This window comes from Arabidopsis lyrata (assembly GCF_000004255.2).
Source record: "Arabidopsis lyrata subsp. lyrata unplaced genomic scaffold ARALYscaffold_8, whole genome shotgun sequence".
NCBI lineage: Eukaryota > Viridiplantae > Streptophyta > Magnoliopsida > Brassicales > Brassicaceae > Arabidopsis > Arabidopsis lyrata.
Window position 1 is genome coordinate 3,767,014 of NW_003302548.1, and position 13,143 is coordinate 3,780,156.

At 36.4% G+C, this 13,143-nt stretch overlaps 3 protein-coding genes across 3 annotated transcripts; all 3 read left to right on the forward strand.

Moving 5' to 3' along the window:
• The first annotated feature begins 2,574 nt into the window (after positions 1-2,574).
• LOC9301463 lies at positions 2,575-5,367 on the forward strand. The gene is made up of 9 exons (XM_021023130.1): positions 2,575-2,875; positions 2,952-3,050; positions 3,158-3,441; positions 3,530-3,731; positions 3,841-4,011; positions 4,124-4,224; positions 4,673-4,741; positions 4,837-4,877; positions 4,976-5,367. Exons 1-9 carry the CDS (start codon positions 2,660-2,662, stop codon positions 5,032-5,034), a joined length of 1,242 nt encoding a protein of 413 aa, XP_020878789.1. The 5' UTR covers positions 2,575-2,659; the 3' UTR covers positions 5,035-5,367.
• A 1,425-nt stretch (positions 5,368-6,792) lies between these two features.
• LOC9299694 lies at positions 6,793-7,366 on the forward strand. The gene has a single exon (XM_002863572.2). The coding sequence runs from the start codon at positions 6,920-6,922 to the stop codon at positions 7,202-7,204; it is 285 nt and encodes a 94-aa protein (XP_002863618.1). The 5' UTR covers positions 6,793-6,919; the 3' UTR covers positions 7,205-7,366.
• Positions 7,367-9,786: 2,420 nt separating this feature from the next.
• LOC9299695 (glutathionyl-hydroquinone reductase YqjG) lies at positions 9,787-11,532 on the forward strand. The gene is made up of 3 exons (XM_002863573.2): positions 9,787-10,635; positions 10,851-11,100; positions 11,192-11,532. Exons 1-3 carry the CDS (start codon positions 9,869-9,871, stop codon positions 11,375-11,377), a joined length of 1,203 nt encoding a protein of 400 aa, XP_002863619.1. The 5' UTR covers positions 9,787-9,868; the 3' UTR covers positions 11,378-11,532.
• Positions 11,533-13,143: the final 1,611 nt, after the last annotated feature.

A 13,143-nucleotide genomic window follows, 5' to 3' on the forward strand; every position in this document is an offset into this window, starting at 1 on the left:
GTGGATACTAAGATGCAGTCAAATTTGAAGTTGTCAAATTTGAAGATTTCAAAAGCTGAGGAGGAGCAAGAGATCGTATCTCAACAAAGGTTGAAGTTGAGAATGTTCAAGGTGTGGAGCAGAAGGCGGACACACTTACTAAGGCATTGGCGAGAATCAAGCTTCCCGGAATTCAAGTTGGAATTAAGGGGGAGAATGTTGGATAATTCCAACTAACTTGAGGAGCAAGTTATCTCCTTCTAGAAGATGCTAGAAGAGATACAAGAAAGGAAATCCAAGAAAGGAAATCAAGAGAAAAGGAAATACAAATAATGTCAAGTTGGACAAGATTTGTAAGTCTTCCTATTCACAATAGGCAAAGAAAAAGCTTGGTTCTAGTATAAATAAGAGCCTTATGAAGAACAAGAGAAGCAGCTCAGCAGGGGAGCTCGTGTAGCTCAAGCGGGGAGCTCGTGTAGCTCAGAGGAGCTCAAGGAGCTCGAGTAGCTCGTGTAGCTCAAGCGGGGAGCTCGTGTAGCTCAGAGGAGCTCAAGGAGCTCGAGTAACTCGTATAGCCGAAGTAGCTCAGAGGGTAGCTCAGAGGTAGCTCAGAGGAGAGCTCGTGAGAGAAGCTCAGAGGGAGCTCGTGAAGGCAGCTCAAGAGGAGAGCTCGTGAAGAAGAAGAGAGAGAGCTTGAGAGAAAGCTCAAAGAGCTTAGTGTAGCTCGGGGAGCTCGAATAGCCCAGGGGAGCTCGAATAGCTCGGGGTGAGCTCAGAACAGCTCGGGGGGAGTTCTGCTACCAGAGGAGCTCCAGCATCCGAAGATGAGAGTTGAGACACGTGGAGGTGTTGAGACAGATCTCATGAGAGTCTAGAGAAAGAGACTCATATAGACTTAGGGGTAGATAAGTTATATATATGAGAGGCTATGGAGAGTTGTTCCATAAGACCTCAGAGAGGACAGAAGAGAGAGATTTAGTTTTGTGAAGTTTCTAAATCAATAAAGAAAGGTTGTTCTTTAATCTCTTTTTCTCGTGTTGCTGAATCACTTTCTGAATCATTCAGTAACTTATTCAGGGTAACGTGTTCCTGATTTGAATTGGGCATCAGAGCAGTCAAGATAAGGTGATCTTGATTTGAATTGGTATCAGAGCAAGTCGGCTCTGAACTTTAACTATTACAATCATTTTGTTAAAATCATCATTTTTGAAGACTCGTAAAAACTATTCGACTTTCTGGAAGATCAGTATGTATGGATTCCATCACTGCAACATGCATAAAAGAGGGTTTGGAGGTCGCGATGAATGACTGCTCTCCCTTGGCGATTTTGGTTGGTCATACTTGTTAAAAGCGTTTCAGCTAAAACGTGTTCACCTATATATAGAGTTTTTTTGTACATGAATCGATCAGTGATTATCTCTTGAAACTTTTTAAATTTAATTTGTAGACCTATCTACCAATTTATGGCTAACCCTCACACATGCAGTCGTGTGAGATAGTAATATGCTCAGTTTACACTAATTGATATATGTTCCATTTTGTGTATATTTTATCTCAAATTGTAAGAATATATATAAGTGTCTCCGATCAAAATATTAATTGTTAGAATTTGTCTTGTTCCAACAGATAATTATTTTTTGTAACAGATATAAACGAATATATGAGAGATTTGAACAAATATTTACTTATGTGAATAGCTGAACTTAGGCATGTGTATAGCTGAACTCATGTGTATTGTTAACCTAATCCTTATTCGGATACTTTACATCCTTAACAACATTTCCCACGTTGTAATTTTATTTTTTCTTTGTTTAACATATTACATATATATATATGGTGCGACTTTAAGAGATATATCTTTTTGTACCAAATCCAAGTTTTGACAACTCATTCAGTTCTTGATCAGTCTTTTACACAGTTGGCAATCGGGATGCTTATCATAAATTACTTTTTGCAATATTTCATTTCAACTTTTTCATTTAATTATTACAAATTATTTGTAAATTATTAATATTTTGGACCATTTCGTTAATTTCAACTCTTCCTGACAAATCTAGAATAGATAACAACTTTCGTTAATAATAATAATTGATGGCCCTCTTGACTATGTTCTTTATACATGTGTGATATCAATCGACGACGAGATTGGCTTTTTGGTTTATGTAGGGATGAATAAAAATATAGAATCTAATTTGCTTCAAAGATTTTCATTATTTATTAGAAATCATTTATAGTTAACAATTGGTTTATTAGATAGAACATATATAGATGTCATGTTAACTACTCCGAGTTCCATTAATCAAATAGATTCAGTTGACAAAACAAATAACACCAAGTTTTACAAATTTTGGATTTTATTTTATATGAATATACACAGACAAGCCATTTTCGTCACATGTGATGTCAAAAATAAAATTTAATAAGAAAGTTGTTGATATAATAAATAAATAAAAAAACAATTAATCATGCTTGGTCATAGCTGAAGTTTTTCTTTAGAATGGTTAAACATCGTGTAGTTCTAAATGCAGAAAAACGTCACAAAGTTCTTACTTAGAAAACCAAAACCTTACTTATTCAGAAAACCGAATCGTCGTCTCTTCTAGGGCAACGAACGCGCGGGAAACTTTTTACTGATTCACGATCATGCCTCAAGCCAATCGGTCAAATCGCTTGTGCTTTTATGAAATTAGGGTTATTCTCTTTCGAATCGAATCAAAATAAAGAAGAAATGGTTTGGAATTACCCAGAAATCTCCAAGGAAGATTTCATCAAACTATTGAAAGGGTTTGTGGATTTGCTCATTTTAGCATCTGGGTTTCAATCTTCTGGTGTTCCTGCTCATTGGGATGCTGAGAATTGCAAGAAAGCTCTTCAATGGGGTCTCTTCTTCGAAAATGTTGGCTTTTTCTCACTCTCACTCTCACATTGATTCCTGTTTCTTCCCCTAAATTGCTTGTGTTCTCCATTACTAGGTCTTAAGAAGCATAAATGGTTCAGATACGTTTGGGGAATCTGTGAGAGAGCTTGACGAAGCAATATCAGATATAAAAACCAACCCTTTGTTCCCAAAGGTTGTGTTTTTAGGTTTTTTTTGCTTATCACTATCTCTAGTCATAGGTGAAACTTAAGGTGGATTATAATTTGTTGGAATTGTTGTTTGTTTGGAGAAAAATTTCAGGGTTTGGAGAATTTATCATCAGATACTCTTTCAAATGGGAGAGAATATGTGTTAGAGCATTTGATGAATAACTCGACATTGAAGGATAAACAACTCCAAGCTATTCTGGTTGCAGCGGTGGAATCAGGTGACGGTATTACAGATATAATCGATGGGAAACTCTGTAAGAGGCAATCTGTTGTGTCCTGTGTATCAGCACTTGAGACTGGTTTGAATATCCTTTCTAAGCACATAGAGCCTAAAGAGTTGTTACATAGAGAAGACAATAATACAACTTTCTTGAGGTATGTTGTGCTTTCTAAGTATGAGATAGCATGTATTGCAATAATCTTGGTGTACTTGTTGATGAACTTGATGTCATTCTTTTCATAGCTCGGAAAAACAGCCTATTGAGCTTTTGACCTGGAGCATCTGGCAATCGAAAGCTATATCTTATTTTCTTAGTAAGAGAACCTTAAGATTGGTATCGGGAGCCAGCTTGATATTTTCTGCACCAAAAGCTCAGTGGGTAGAAGTGTTAAGAAGGCTGCGTGTCTCAGATAAGAATGATGACGATATATTCATCGAAAAGATCGTAAGTTGATCTGATTCTTGAACTATATATCCATTTTGTTCTCTTCTGTTTTGTAAGAAATGGTGGTCACTCTTACTTGAACACTTGTGGTGATATTGCTGAAGAGCAGGAGCTATTGTTAATAGGATGCGTTACAAGCAGATGGACTCATTTAATCGAAGGTATCATGTCAGTTTCATACAAATCTGTCTCTGTGTCAGAACAATACGAGGAGTTATGCAAGCTGCTTCTTCAAAGATCTAAAAGTTTAAAACAGAACGAGATTGCTTTGAATTCAAAGGTCACTTTCTCAACTACAATCATTTATTGAAATTTTTAGTTTTCTTGGTTTATATGTATCATTTGCTATATGTAAATCATGTTTCTAACTTTTTTGGTTTCTTCTTATATAGGTTGAAGAAATTCTAGAGTATCTAACAGAAATACTAGAGAGTCGTTTACATCACCTCTGGAAATTACCTTCCGCCCTTACCGCAGCAGCAATTCCATCATGGTAATTTCAACTGTAGTATTCCTAATTTCGACATTGCATTTAATTAGAAGTCCTGTTCTCTGGCTTCGGGCGTGAGTTTGATTACAATAATACCAATAAGAAGCTTTTCATGTGCGCTATTAGTATGTTCGCTTGTGCTTCTGGACTGTTGCCTTTATACCGAAATTTTTATTGAGTTGTTTTTGGTTTGGACAAAGAAAAGTATAGAACATCAACGAATGTCTCTCTAGTAGAAGAAAATCTATCATGATCTAAAACACTTAGAGTAAATTAAAACCTATAACCAAACTCTTTTGACCTAGATAAACTTGTGTAAGTGCTCTTTATGCATCTTGTTCTTTCATTTGTGATATCCCTCAATAGTACACAGATGCCACAACAGAGATTTTGTATTCTGTTCTTGTTTAAAGTAACATTTTGTTAAAGATCTTGAACCATGGTATCACAGGTCACCGCTGTTTGGTCTGTATTTTGGTGAAATAGAGAAACAGTTGAAACTAGACCACTCAACAACAAGGTAAGTTTCTCTCTAAACATCAGTTTCACATTGTTCTTGAACCTAAACAGTTAAAAAAACCTACATCTAGATATCTATCTCCTTCTCTTCTGCAGATGTTGTAGCTGTGATAAAGATCTAAACGAGCACAAGGACTGTAAGTTACACAACTACATAGTACTTTCCTTGAAATTTTACAAGTTCCCTTGAGATATCTTTCCATTAACTTAGATAGCATTGTGTTCATACGCATAGGTGAGCTCGCGGAAAGAGTTTGGTGCTTGTACGTATTCCATATCTGCAAATGCCACTAGATAGAAAACTAATGGTCATTGATCAATACAAGAAGATCAGCTTTCTTCAAGGTAAGGATCACATTGATGCAGATGTTTTGTCAATATATCTTATGAAAACTCTTGTTTTCTTGCGTTTGCGATTAGATGAAGAAAAAAGAATCACAATCAGTTCAATAACAGAAAGATCCAGAAATGAAATTGATTTCTAGTTCGAGATATTTCCTTTGCTTTATTTTGTTTCTTTAAAATTGAATTCTCTTTGTTTAATTGTGTTATCAATCGTTGTCTTTTTGACTCATGTAACGTTACTTTTACGTCATGTAACAAGAAAGCAATTACGCGTGGGGTCTAGTTTTTAGGCATAATCTTGTCTTTTTGGTATGTTCTTGTATCAATCCATATCATCATCTATCCTAAAACGTCGTCGCTTTTGCTATGGACGGTGTAGACTGACCGGTTAAAAAAGGTAGACACACTCAAATCTCACTTTAACCGAATGTTTCCAAGATATTCAGACAAAAGAACTTTTTTTTTTGGTAACGTTCAGACCAAAGAACTGATGAAAATGAGTTTGCAGCAGATAATGCTTTTTGATATAGGGGTTTCAAAAGTGAAATTATTTATTAATCGTTGAGATTTTGCTTCACCGTTGGTTATACAATAAAGGTTGTATTTGATTCTCCACCCAAACTTGGGACGGGTTTATGACCCATAAATTAGGCTCCTGATGTGGAGCTGACACTAACTAAATTTCAAACATATCTTTATCCATTAAAGAGAAAATTAAAGAACAGAATTGTATTGGATTGTTTTATACTAATGCCAAGTTTGGTATAATCTAGATTCAAATTTGGTAGTATGTTGATGTGTGTAAAAATTTTATCGGGAAAACTATTATACCATAAAAAGAATAAATTAGTGATTTATGACTACAGTATTTTCTTTATAATTTGTTTCAATAAATAAATTAAACGGTGGATTAAATAAAATATTATGTAGTGCGTAAAAAAGTGTTAATTTGACTTAGAAATTAGTATAACCATTTGATAATATATATTGATGTTCTATTTATTAACTTATTTCATCATTGTGTAGCTCTTTTAAAACCTTTGTATTTTTGTTAAAAGGGTCGTTTAAAACCTTGCTAGCCACCATGATTTTGCCTATAGATGATTTCGTTTAGCCACTACAACATAAAGTTAATGTGCAAATATGTCACGAGGTAGTTAATTTAAGTGGTAATAGATCATGAAATATATTGAATTGTTTTTTTATAATATTAACTTTTTCATATTAGTGTATTAGACTATATTTTGGATACATGGTGATGAATGATGTCCTTTGGATAATTCTTTGACATATGAATTATGAATCACTTTACTATATTTCTTTTGTATTGAAATGTGTTAATATTGATGATCTATCAATCTACTGATTCATGTCATTATGTTGGTCGTTTAAAACCTTCTTTTTTATGTTAAAAGGGTCGTTTAAAACCACGCTTAACACCATGATTTGCCTATTAATGATTTCGTTTAGCCACTAAAACATAAAGTTTATTTGAAAATACGTCACAAGGTAGTCTACTAAAGTGGTAATAGATGAAATAGATTGAATTACTTTTATAATGTAACTTTTTCATAAACTATTAGGCAAAAAAAATTGGATTATATGGTGGTGACTGGTGAGTGATGCTCTTTCGACTATTATTTGACTATACACTTTTAGTCCACGAATTATAAATCCACACGTTGCAAATCCCATAACCTCTCTCTCTATCTCTCACTTTCTATCAAATTTAGCTCTTTAAATATTTCTCTCATTCTTTGCTTCTTTGTTACTTCTACACATTTTCTCACTCTCACAAATCTCACACACAGAGTAAACTAAACTTTAAAAAGCTATGAACAAACAAAGTTTGAAGAGACTTCAATTCCGGAGATGGGGAAAGCGATTCGGAAGCTCGACGACGGCTTCAGGGACACTAGGAAACTCAGAGGAAAGAACAATTGTGGCGTTTGCGTTCTCATGTTGTGGAAAACCTCGTGTTCTTGTGAAACAGTTTGTTTGGAGGCTTAAATCGCGTTTGAGGTGGTCGCGGAAGAGTGATCATAATAACATTCAGTGTAGTTATGATCTCCGGAGCTATCATCTTAACTTCGACGACGGTTGGTCTCGCCGACGGTGATTTTTAAATAAATAGACGTTATTATTATTGTCTATATACAGAGCCATTTTCTTTTCATATTTTGTATGTAAATTAAATCTCAATCTGAACATTATTTTGAACTTTGTAGTGTTTTCTTGCATACAAAATTGCAAGATCTTGATATTTCTATTTAGGCTTTAATTTTTAATCCAAATACAAATACTTGTCAAATATAGAAAAACAAAATTTGTATCCTAGAAAAGTATAAATAGCTGGGGGACTAATTCTTCTATTAGTGAGAATACTTTTTTTTTGTTTAAGAAAAATCATATGAGTCTAATTGATCTTAATTTTGTTGTTCTCGATATGTTTATGAAACACTATTTACAGCTGTTTTTTCACAGGTCATATAAATGAGTATTGATGTTGATGAATTGGTAACATAAATGACATAATTATAAATATAATTGATGTGGAAGAAAAAGATACATAAGACCAGTTAAAATTTCTACAAATTTAATAATGAAAAATGCTGAAATTAATCAAAGTGAAATTATTGCTATCATCTGATTATTAATGAAGTAATCAAATCAGCTACCTAACATTAATAAATATCTCCACAGTGTTTCTAATTAGCCACTCAATACACAATTTGGATAGGGGAAGCTCATATAATTGATTGTTGGAACCAAACTGAACTAGCCGAATTAACCAAAATTTACAGTAGAAAAAATCTGAATAATTTGGTTAGTTCAATTATGAGGTTTCCCTGCCTTGAATTTTATGGAACCAAACTGAAATAACCGAATTAATCAAAATTTATTGTAGGATAAATATGTCCTAGAAACTCGAAAACAATCGGAAAGACATTGGTTAACAATTGATTTACTGTAGTTGTCAAAGCTTTCGTAAGTTGTTGACTGAAGTATGGTGATCATGGCGAAATCTTTCGTTAGACCCTCTAAAGTTTCTCCATCTCTATGGTGATCATGTCGAAATCTTTGGATCTTTTATAGAATAAAGATCCCAAATGCAACCGCCTACAATTTAGGGATTATAACTTAAATAATAAAAAATGTAATCATTTATTTTTATTTTTTGTTTAATTGTGAAATTTATAAATCAAAGGATAAAGGAGTTTATATAAAGAGGAGAAAGACTGTAAGTAGAATGTTAATGAGAGAAAGTCCCACATCGGAAGTTTGAGAAATTATCAAGTGATATATAAAGGGCTAGGGCCAATCCACTCATTGTCAATTGGTTTTGAGTTGGAAGCCCATGTTAAAGCCCAAATCTATCATGGTATCAGAGCCACCCGATCGTTGGGCCACCCTGTGGATGTTGTTCCCACATATGCCCACGCTTCAGATGTTCATGCCTGAGCGTGAGGGAGGGTGTTATTGAAGTCCCATATCGGGCCACCCCGTAGATGTTGTTCCCACATATGCCCACGCTTCAGAGCCAACGATGCCTGAGCGTGAGAGGGGGTGTTAATAAGAGAAAGTACCACATCGGAAGTTGGAGAAATTATCAAGTGATATATAAAGGGCCAATCCAAAAGATTTAATATGTGGATTTGGTTTAATAGGGCCAATCCACTCATTGCCAATTGGTTTTGAGTTGGAAGCACATATTCTAATTCTAATATAGAAACCGCGAAAAGCGGTTTAAAACAGAAACAAAGCATGTCTCATGAGCGATGTAAGGATAGCCAACAGCGAAGCAAGTTATTAAAGCGATGCAATCCCATCATCTATAGCTATAGTGATGAGTTGTGTCAGATTGCTTGCCAACTCTAACAAGAAATCTGATTTTCTTCATGATAGAGGAATGATTACCGCAAAAAATCTCAATCCAAAAAATATGAGATTTGGAGCTACCCCAGATTTCAAGGAAAAGTTGATGTTTCAAGCACAATGTACCGGAATTAGGGTTGGACACACCATATAACCAAAAAAAAATATATAGAACTTAGACATACACGAAACGTCGAAACAGTAACCTAAAAACATAAGAAGTTGTACTCTTGCCACTTCACAAAGATAACAATCGAAATTTTAACCTCGCAACATCGGATCTTCGTAACGTTGGATTTTTTAGACAGTTGTATTAGAAGAATTTGAGAATTGATGTTGAACAGAAACTAAAGCTCTCATGAAGAAGACGACGATAAGCTCGAGAGAATAATATGGAAATTATAATTGTTTCTGTTAAGTGTAAAATATGATGTACAAAGTATTTATATACACGATTATAAACTATCCGGTACAAACCGGTTCACTAAACCAAAATCAAATGTGTAAACCACATTATCATCTCTAATAAGTTGTTGTTCATCCACTAGCAAAACATTTGAACAATAGTTAGTTTATTGTAATTCAAAGCGATTTTAATTGAAATTTGTTATTTTATTATATTCTCTTATGTTATTTTGTATTGTCCACATACGAACATGTTAAAATTTCCTCCACCAATATTATTATTAGGGACCTTTTTACCAAAGAAGATCCATAACCTAAAATTCCCAAATTACCTAACCAAACCAAACCAACGCTTGAATTAGCAAAAAACTCGATATTCGCTTGGGCCTGGAATAAACATAGTTGGGCCTGCTTTCATATAGATACAAAACGCACCGTTTTATGTCTTTCGTCTCTCTTCTCTCGCCGAGTGACAGAGGAAGAAGAAGAAGAAATCTCAGCCATGGCCAATTGCTTCGCGCCACAATTAACATTCCCGTCATTCGCGCCACGCCACGTCAGCCCTAGAATGTCACACCAATCACCAAAACCAAGCACAAGCACCACCAACAAAAGCATCTTCACCTCCGCCACAAAGCTACTTTGGGGACCATCTCTTCCTCCAGGTCTACTTATCTCCACCGCTAGAACAGCTTGGACCACCGTCTGGCAGCTCATGATGACCCAACTCGCTCCATCCGATTCATCCGGGTCATACACCCGACCCACTTCCAAATTTCGTCTCGACCCGACCCAATTCCCTTCCGCTGCTTCCTCCGAGCTCCATCTCTACGTGGGTCTTCCTTGTCCTTGGGCTCATCGAACCGTAATTGTCCGAGCTCTCAAGGGTTTAAACGACGCCGTTACAGTCTCAATCGCATCACCTGGTCAAGATGGATCATGGGAATTCAAGGATAACAATATCCCAATCAAGGATAAGGATAAACTTATCCCGAGTTTGGATAAGGCAAACCGGTGCCGGAATCTTAAGGAAGTGTACAAATCAAGAACCGGAGGTTACGACGGTAGGTGTACCGTTCCAATGCTGTGGGATTCAAGGAAGAAAGAAGTTGTTTGTAACGAAAGCTACGATATTATCGAGTTCTTCAATTCGGGTTTAAACGAATTGGCACGAAACGCTGATTTAGATCTTTCGCCACCAGAGTTGAAAGAGATGATCCAAGATTGGAATCAGATTGTGTATCCTAAAGTTAACAATGGCGTTTACAGGTAAATTTGGAACATCATTACAATGCTTATAGAGTGTTAACAATGGCGTTTACAAGTAATCGGAATATCGAAAAAGCTATAGGAATTGAGTGAATTGTTCCACATTTGATGCAGTTTTTGCTCATAGCTTGTGTTCTTGACACTGCATTGTGTGTTTGTTGTTAAAGTTGATGGCTTTGTTGTGTAGTGATTTGCTTGCATGAATGTTTTGAAAGGTGCGGGTTTGCGCAGAGCCAAGAAGCGTATGATGGAGCAGTGAATGAACTCTTTAGTACCTTGGATGAGATTGAGGATCACTTGGGTAGTAATAGATACTTGTGTGGAGAAAGGTTAACCTTGGCGGATGTGTGTCTCTTTACAACTCTGATCCGTTTTGATCCGGTTTACAACGTTCTATTCAAATGCACCAAGAAGAAGCTTGTTGAGTACCCGAATCTCTATGGCTATTTGCGGGACATGTACCAGGTTCCTTTTCTTACTGGCTTCTCTCTAATACACAAATTCTGTGATTGGAAGTGCATTTCAAATTCCGTGTTTGTTGTTGTTGTTGAAACAGATTCCTGGTGTTGCGGCTACTTGTGATATTTCGGCTATAATGGATGGGTACTACAAAACGCTGTTTCCGCTAAACGCAAGTGGAATTCAACCGGCTATTTCTTCATCTGGCGATCAAGAATCTCTCTTGAGACCTCATAACCGAGACTTGGTGGGTAAAGCCGTTGAAGCACAGCTCGCTGTGTAAGCGAAGAAAACTGTACATAACTCAAAAGGATAGGATGATGCCGCAACACTCAAAATTATTATACAATGTAATAAGCAAACCACATTTGAAGCCCACCTGCATACTTCAAATCTTAGTGCAAACTATATTCAAAGAAAAAACCAACATTTATTACATCTTAGTGCAAACTTCTTCTAAAGTTCAGTTACTTGCCTTCCCCATTCTTTCGAAGTTGCTAGCATTCTCTCTCCTTTGGCTCGGGATTCCCATTCAAGAACCAGTAACTCACCGTCTGATTCACGCGGATCAGAGCCATCGAGTAGGTCCTCAATCAATATCAACAAGATGTCGTGAGAGCAGAGCCAAGGGGGCAGAGAGGATAGCAGAAGGTGCCCTATCCCTATGAGAAAGTCGGAAGAGAAATTCCACGAATCCCTTGGTGGATAAGTCACAACTTCAAAGAAAACCTATCCTTGATTTTGTCTTGAAGAAAATCACATTTGAAGCCCACGTGCATACTTCAAATCTCCACCACTCTGAATTGTGCTTAATCGATCCTGAATGTACTTGTCAATTAGTTTCACAATCTTCTCAGTTGGAGATCGTTGTTTACCATGCCTTCTAGCATTTTGTTCTCGCCATATTGAGTATTGAGTGGATAGTGTTTTGAAACACATACCTTAGATAAATACTTTTGTTCTGTCAAGGTCTTTTCCGCTTACAAGCTTGAGATATCCCTCCAGTTTGCCGAAAACTTATCAAGGAGGAGCCCTCTCATCATTTCCTCCAATACCTTATGTGAGTAAGAGTATAAAAAAAAAAGTGATCCCTTGTCTCCATAGGCTCCTGGCAGAGGACGCAGCTCGTATTAGCATGTTGATTCCAGTTTTTCGTTCTATCTCCTGTTGAGTATCTATTTTTTGTTGCTAGCCAAGTAATGAAAGAGTACTTGGGGTGGAATAAGTGAACCATATCCCTTTGTAACCTTCCATCAATGGCTTACAATACGAATAAGTGCCCATGTCTCTTTTGATATGAACTTCTTGCGGTATTGATCGTTTTTCCCCTCCATAAAGCAACGTCGCAGCCCAGGTTTCTCCGGTTTTGCTTCTGTTTCCGAATTTCCTCTTCAACAAGATTTAAGAAATCTGTTCTATGTTTTCTTCTTCTAGTCATAGCCATCACCTCCCCCACTGTGGTAGATATCGGAATCCCCATATCGATACAACCTCTCTAGTCTCTCCCCAAGTTTCTCATAAAGAGAGCCAAGAGGGCTCCAAGAATCAAACCAAAACGAAGTTGACTCACCATTGTTAACCTCAACCCTATGTAACTGTCTTGCTTTGTCTCGATACTTCAACATTTTTTCCAAATCCACGATCCGCTCGATGTGTTTCCTTTCACAGCCCAGAAACCCACTGTATATTAAGTATCTCTTCACCCAATCTACCCAAAGAGAACCTTTTGCCGATAGTATACGCCAAATCAAATTTCAATTTGTTTGCTTCTTCGATTGATCTCAAGCCTAAACCACCTTGGCACTTGGGAGTGCACACTTCTAACTAGAGATGTTAATATGGGTTTGGAACCCTTATTTAACCAATGGGTTAGTTACGTGAAAACATACTCTTTTTTTTTTTTTGTCAACAGCTTAAATTAAACGCTCAAAAGAGCCAATCCTGCGGAATGTTGTTTACATAAGTGATGTGAAGCGGTTCGGTACGAACTTGTCGAGCCAATCTATCCGCTTTTACATTTGCGCTACGAGGAATTAAAGATAAAGAAAA

Excerpts from the sequence above, each read along its gene's own strand:
- LOC9299694 (XM_002863572.2), top strand. The coding sequence starts at position 6,920 with ATGAACAAACAAAGTTTGAAGAGACTTCAATTCCGGAGATGGGGAAAG.
- LOC9301463 (XM_021023130.1), top strand. The coding sequence starts at position 2,660 with ATGAAATTAGGGTTATTCTCTTTCGAATCGAATCAAAATAAAGAAGAA. Across the intron at positions 3,442-3,529 it reads AATAATACAACTTTCTTGAG|CTCGGAAAAACAGCCTATTG; the intron begins GTATGTTGTGCT and ends TTCTTTTCATAG. Across the intron at positions 4,742-4,836 it reads CTAGACCACTCAACAACAAG|ATGTTGTAGCTGTGATAAAG; the intron begins GTAAGTTTCTCT and ends TCTCTTCTGCAG.
- LOC9299695 (XM_002863573.2), top strand. The coding sequence starts at position 9,869 with ATGGCCAATTGCTTCGCGCCACAATTAACATTCCCGTCATTCGCGCCA. Across the intron at positions 10,636-10,850 it reads GTTAACAATGGCGTTTACAG|GTGCGGGTTTGCGCAGAGCC; the intron begins GTAAATTTGGAA and ends ATGTTTTGAAAG. Across the intron at positions 11,101-11,191 it reads ATTTGCGGGACATGTACCAG|ATTCCTGGTGTTGCGGCTAC; the intron begins GTTCCTTTTCTT and ends TTGTTGAAACAG.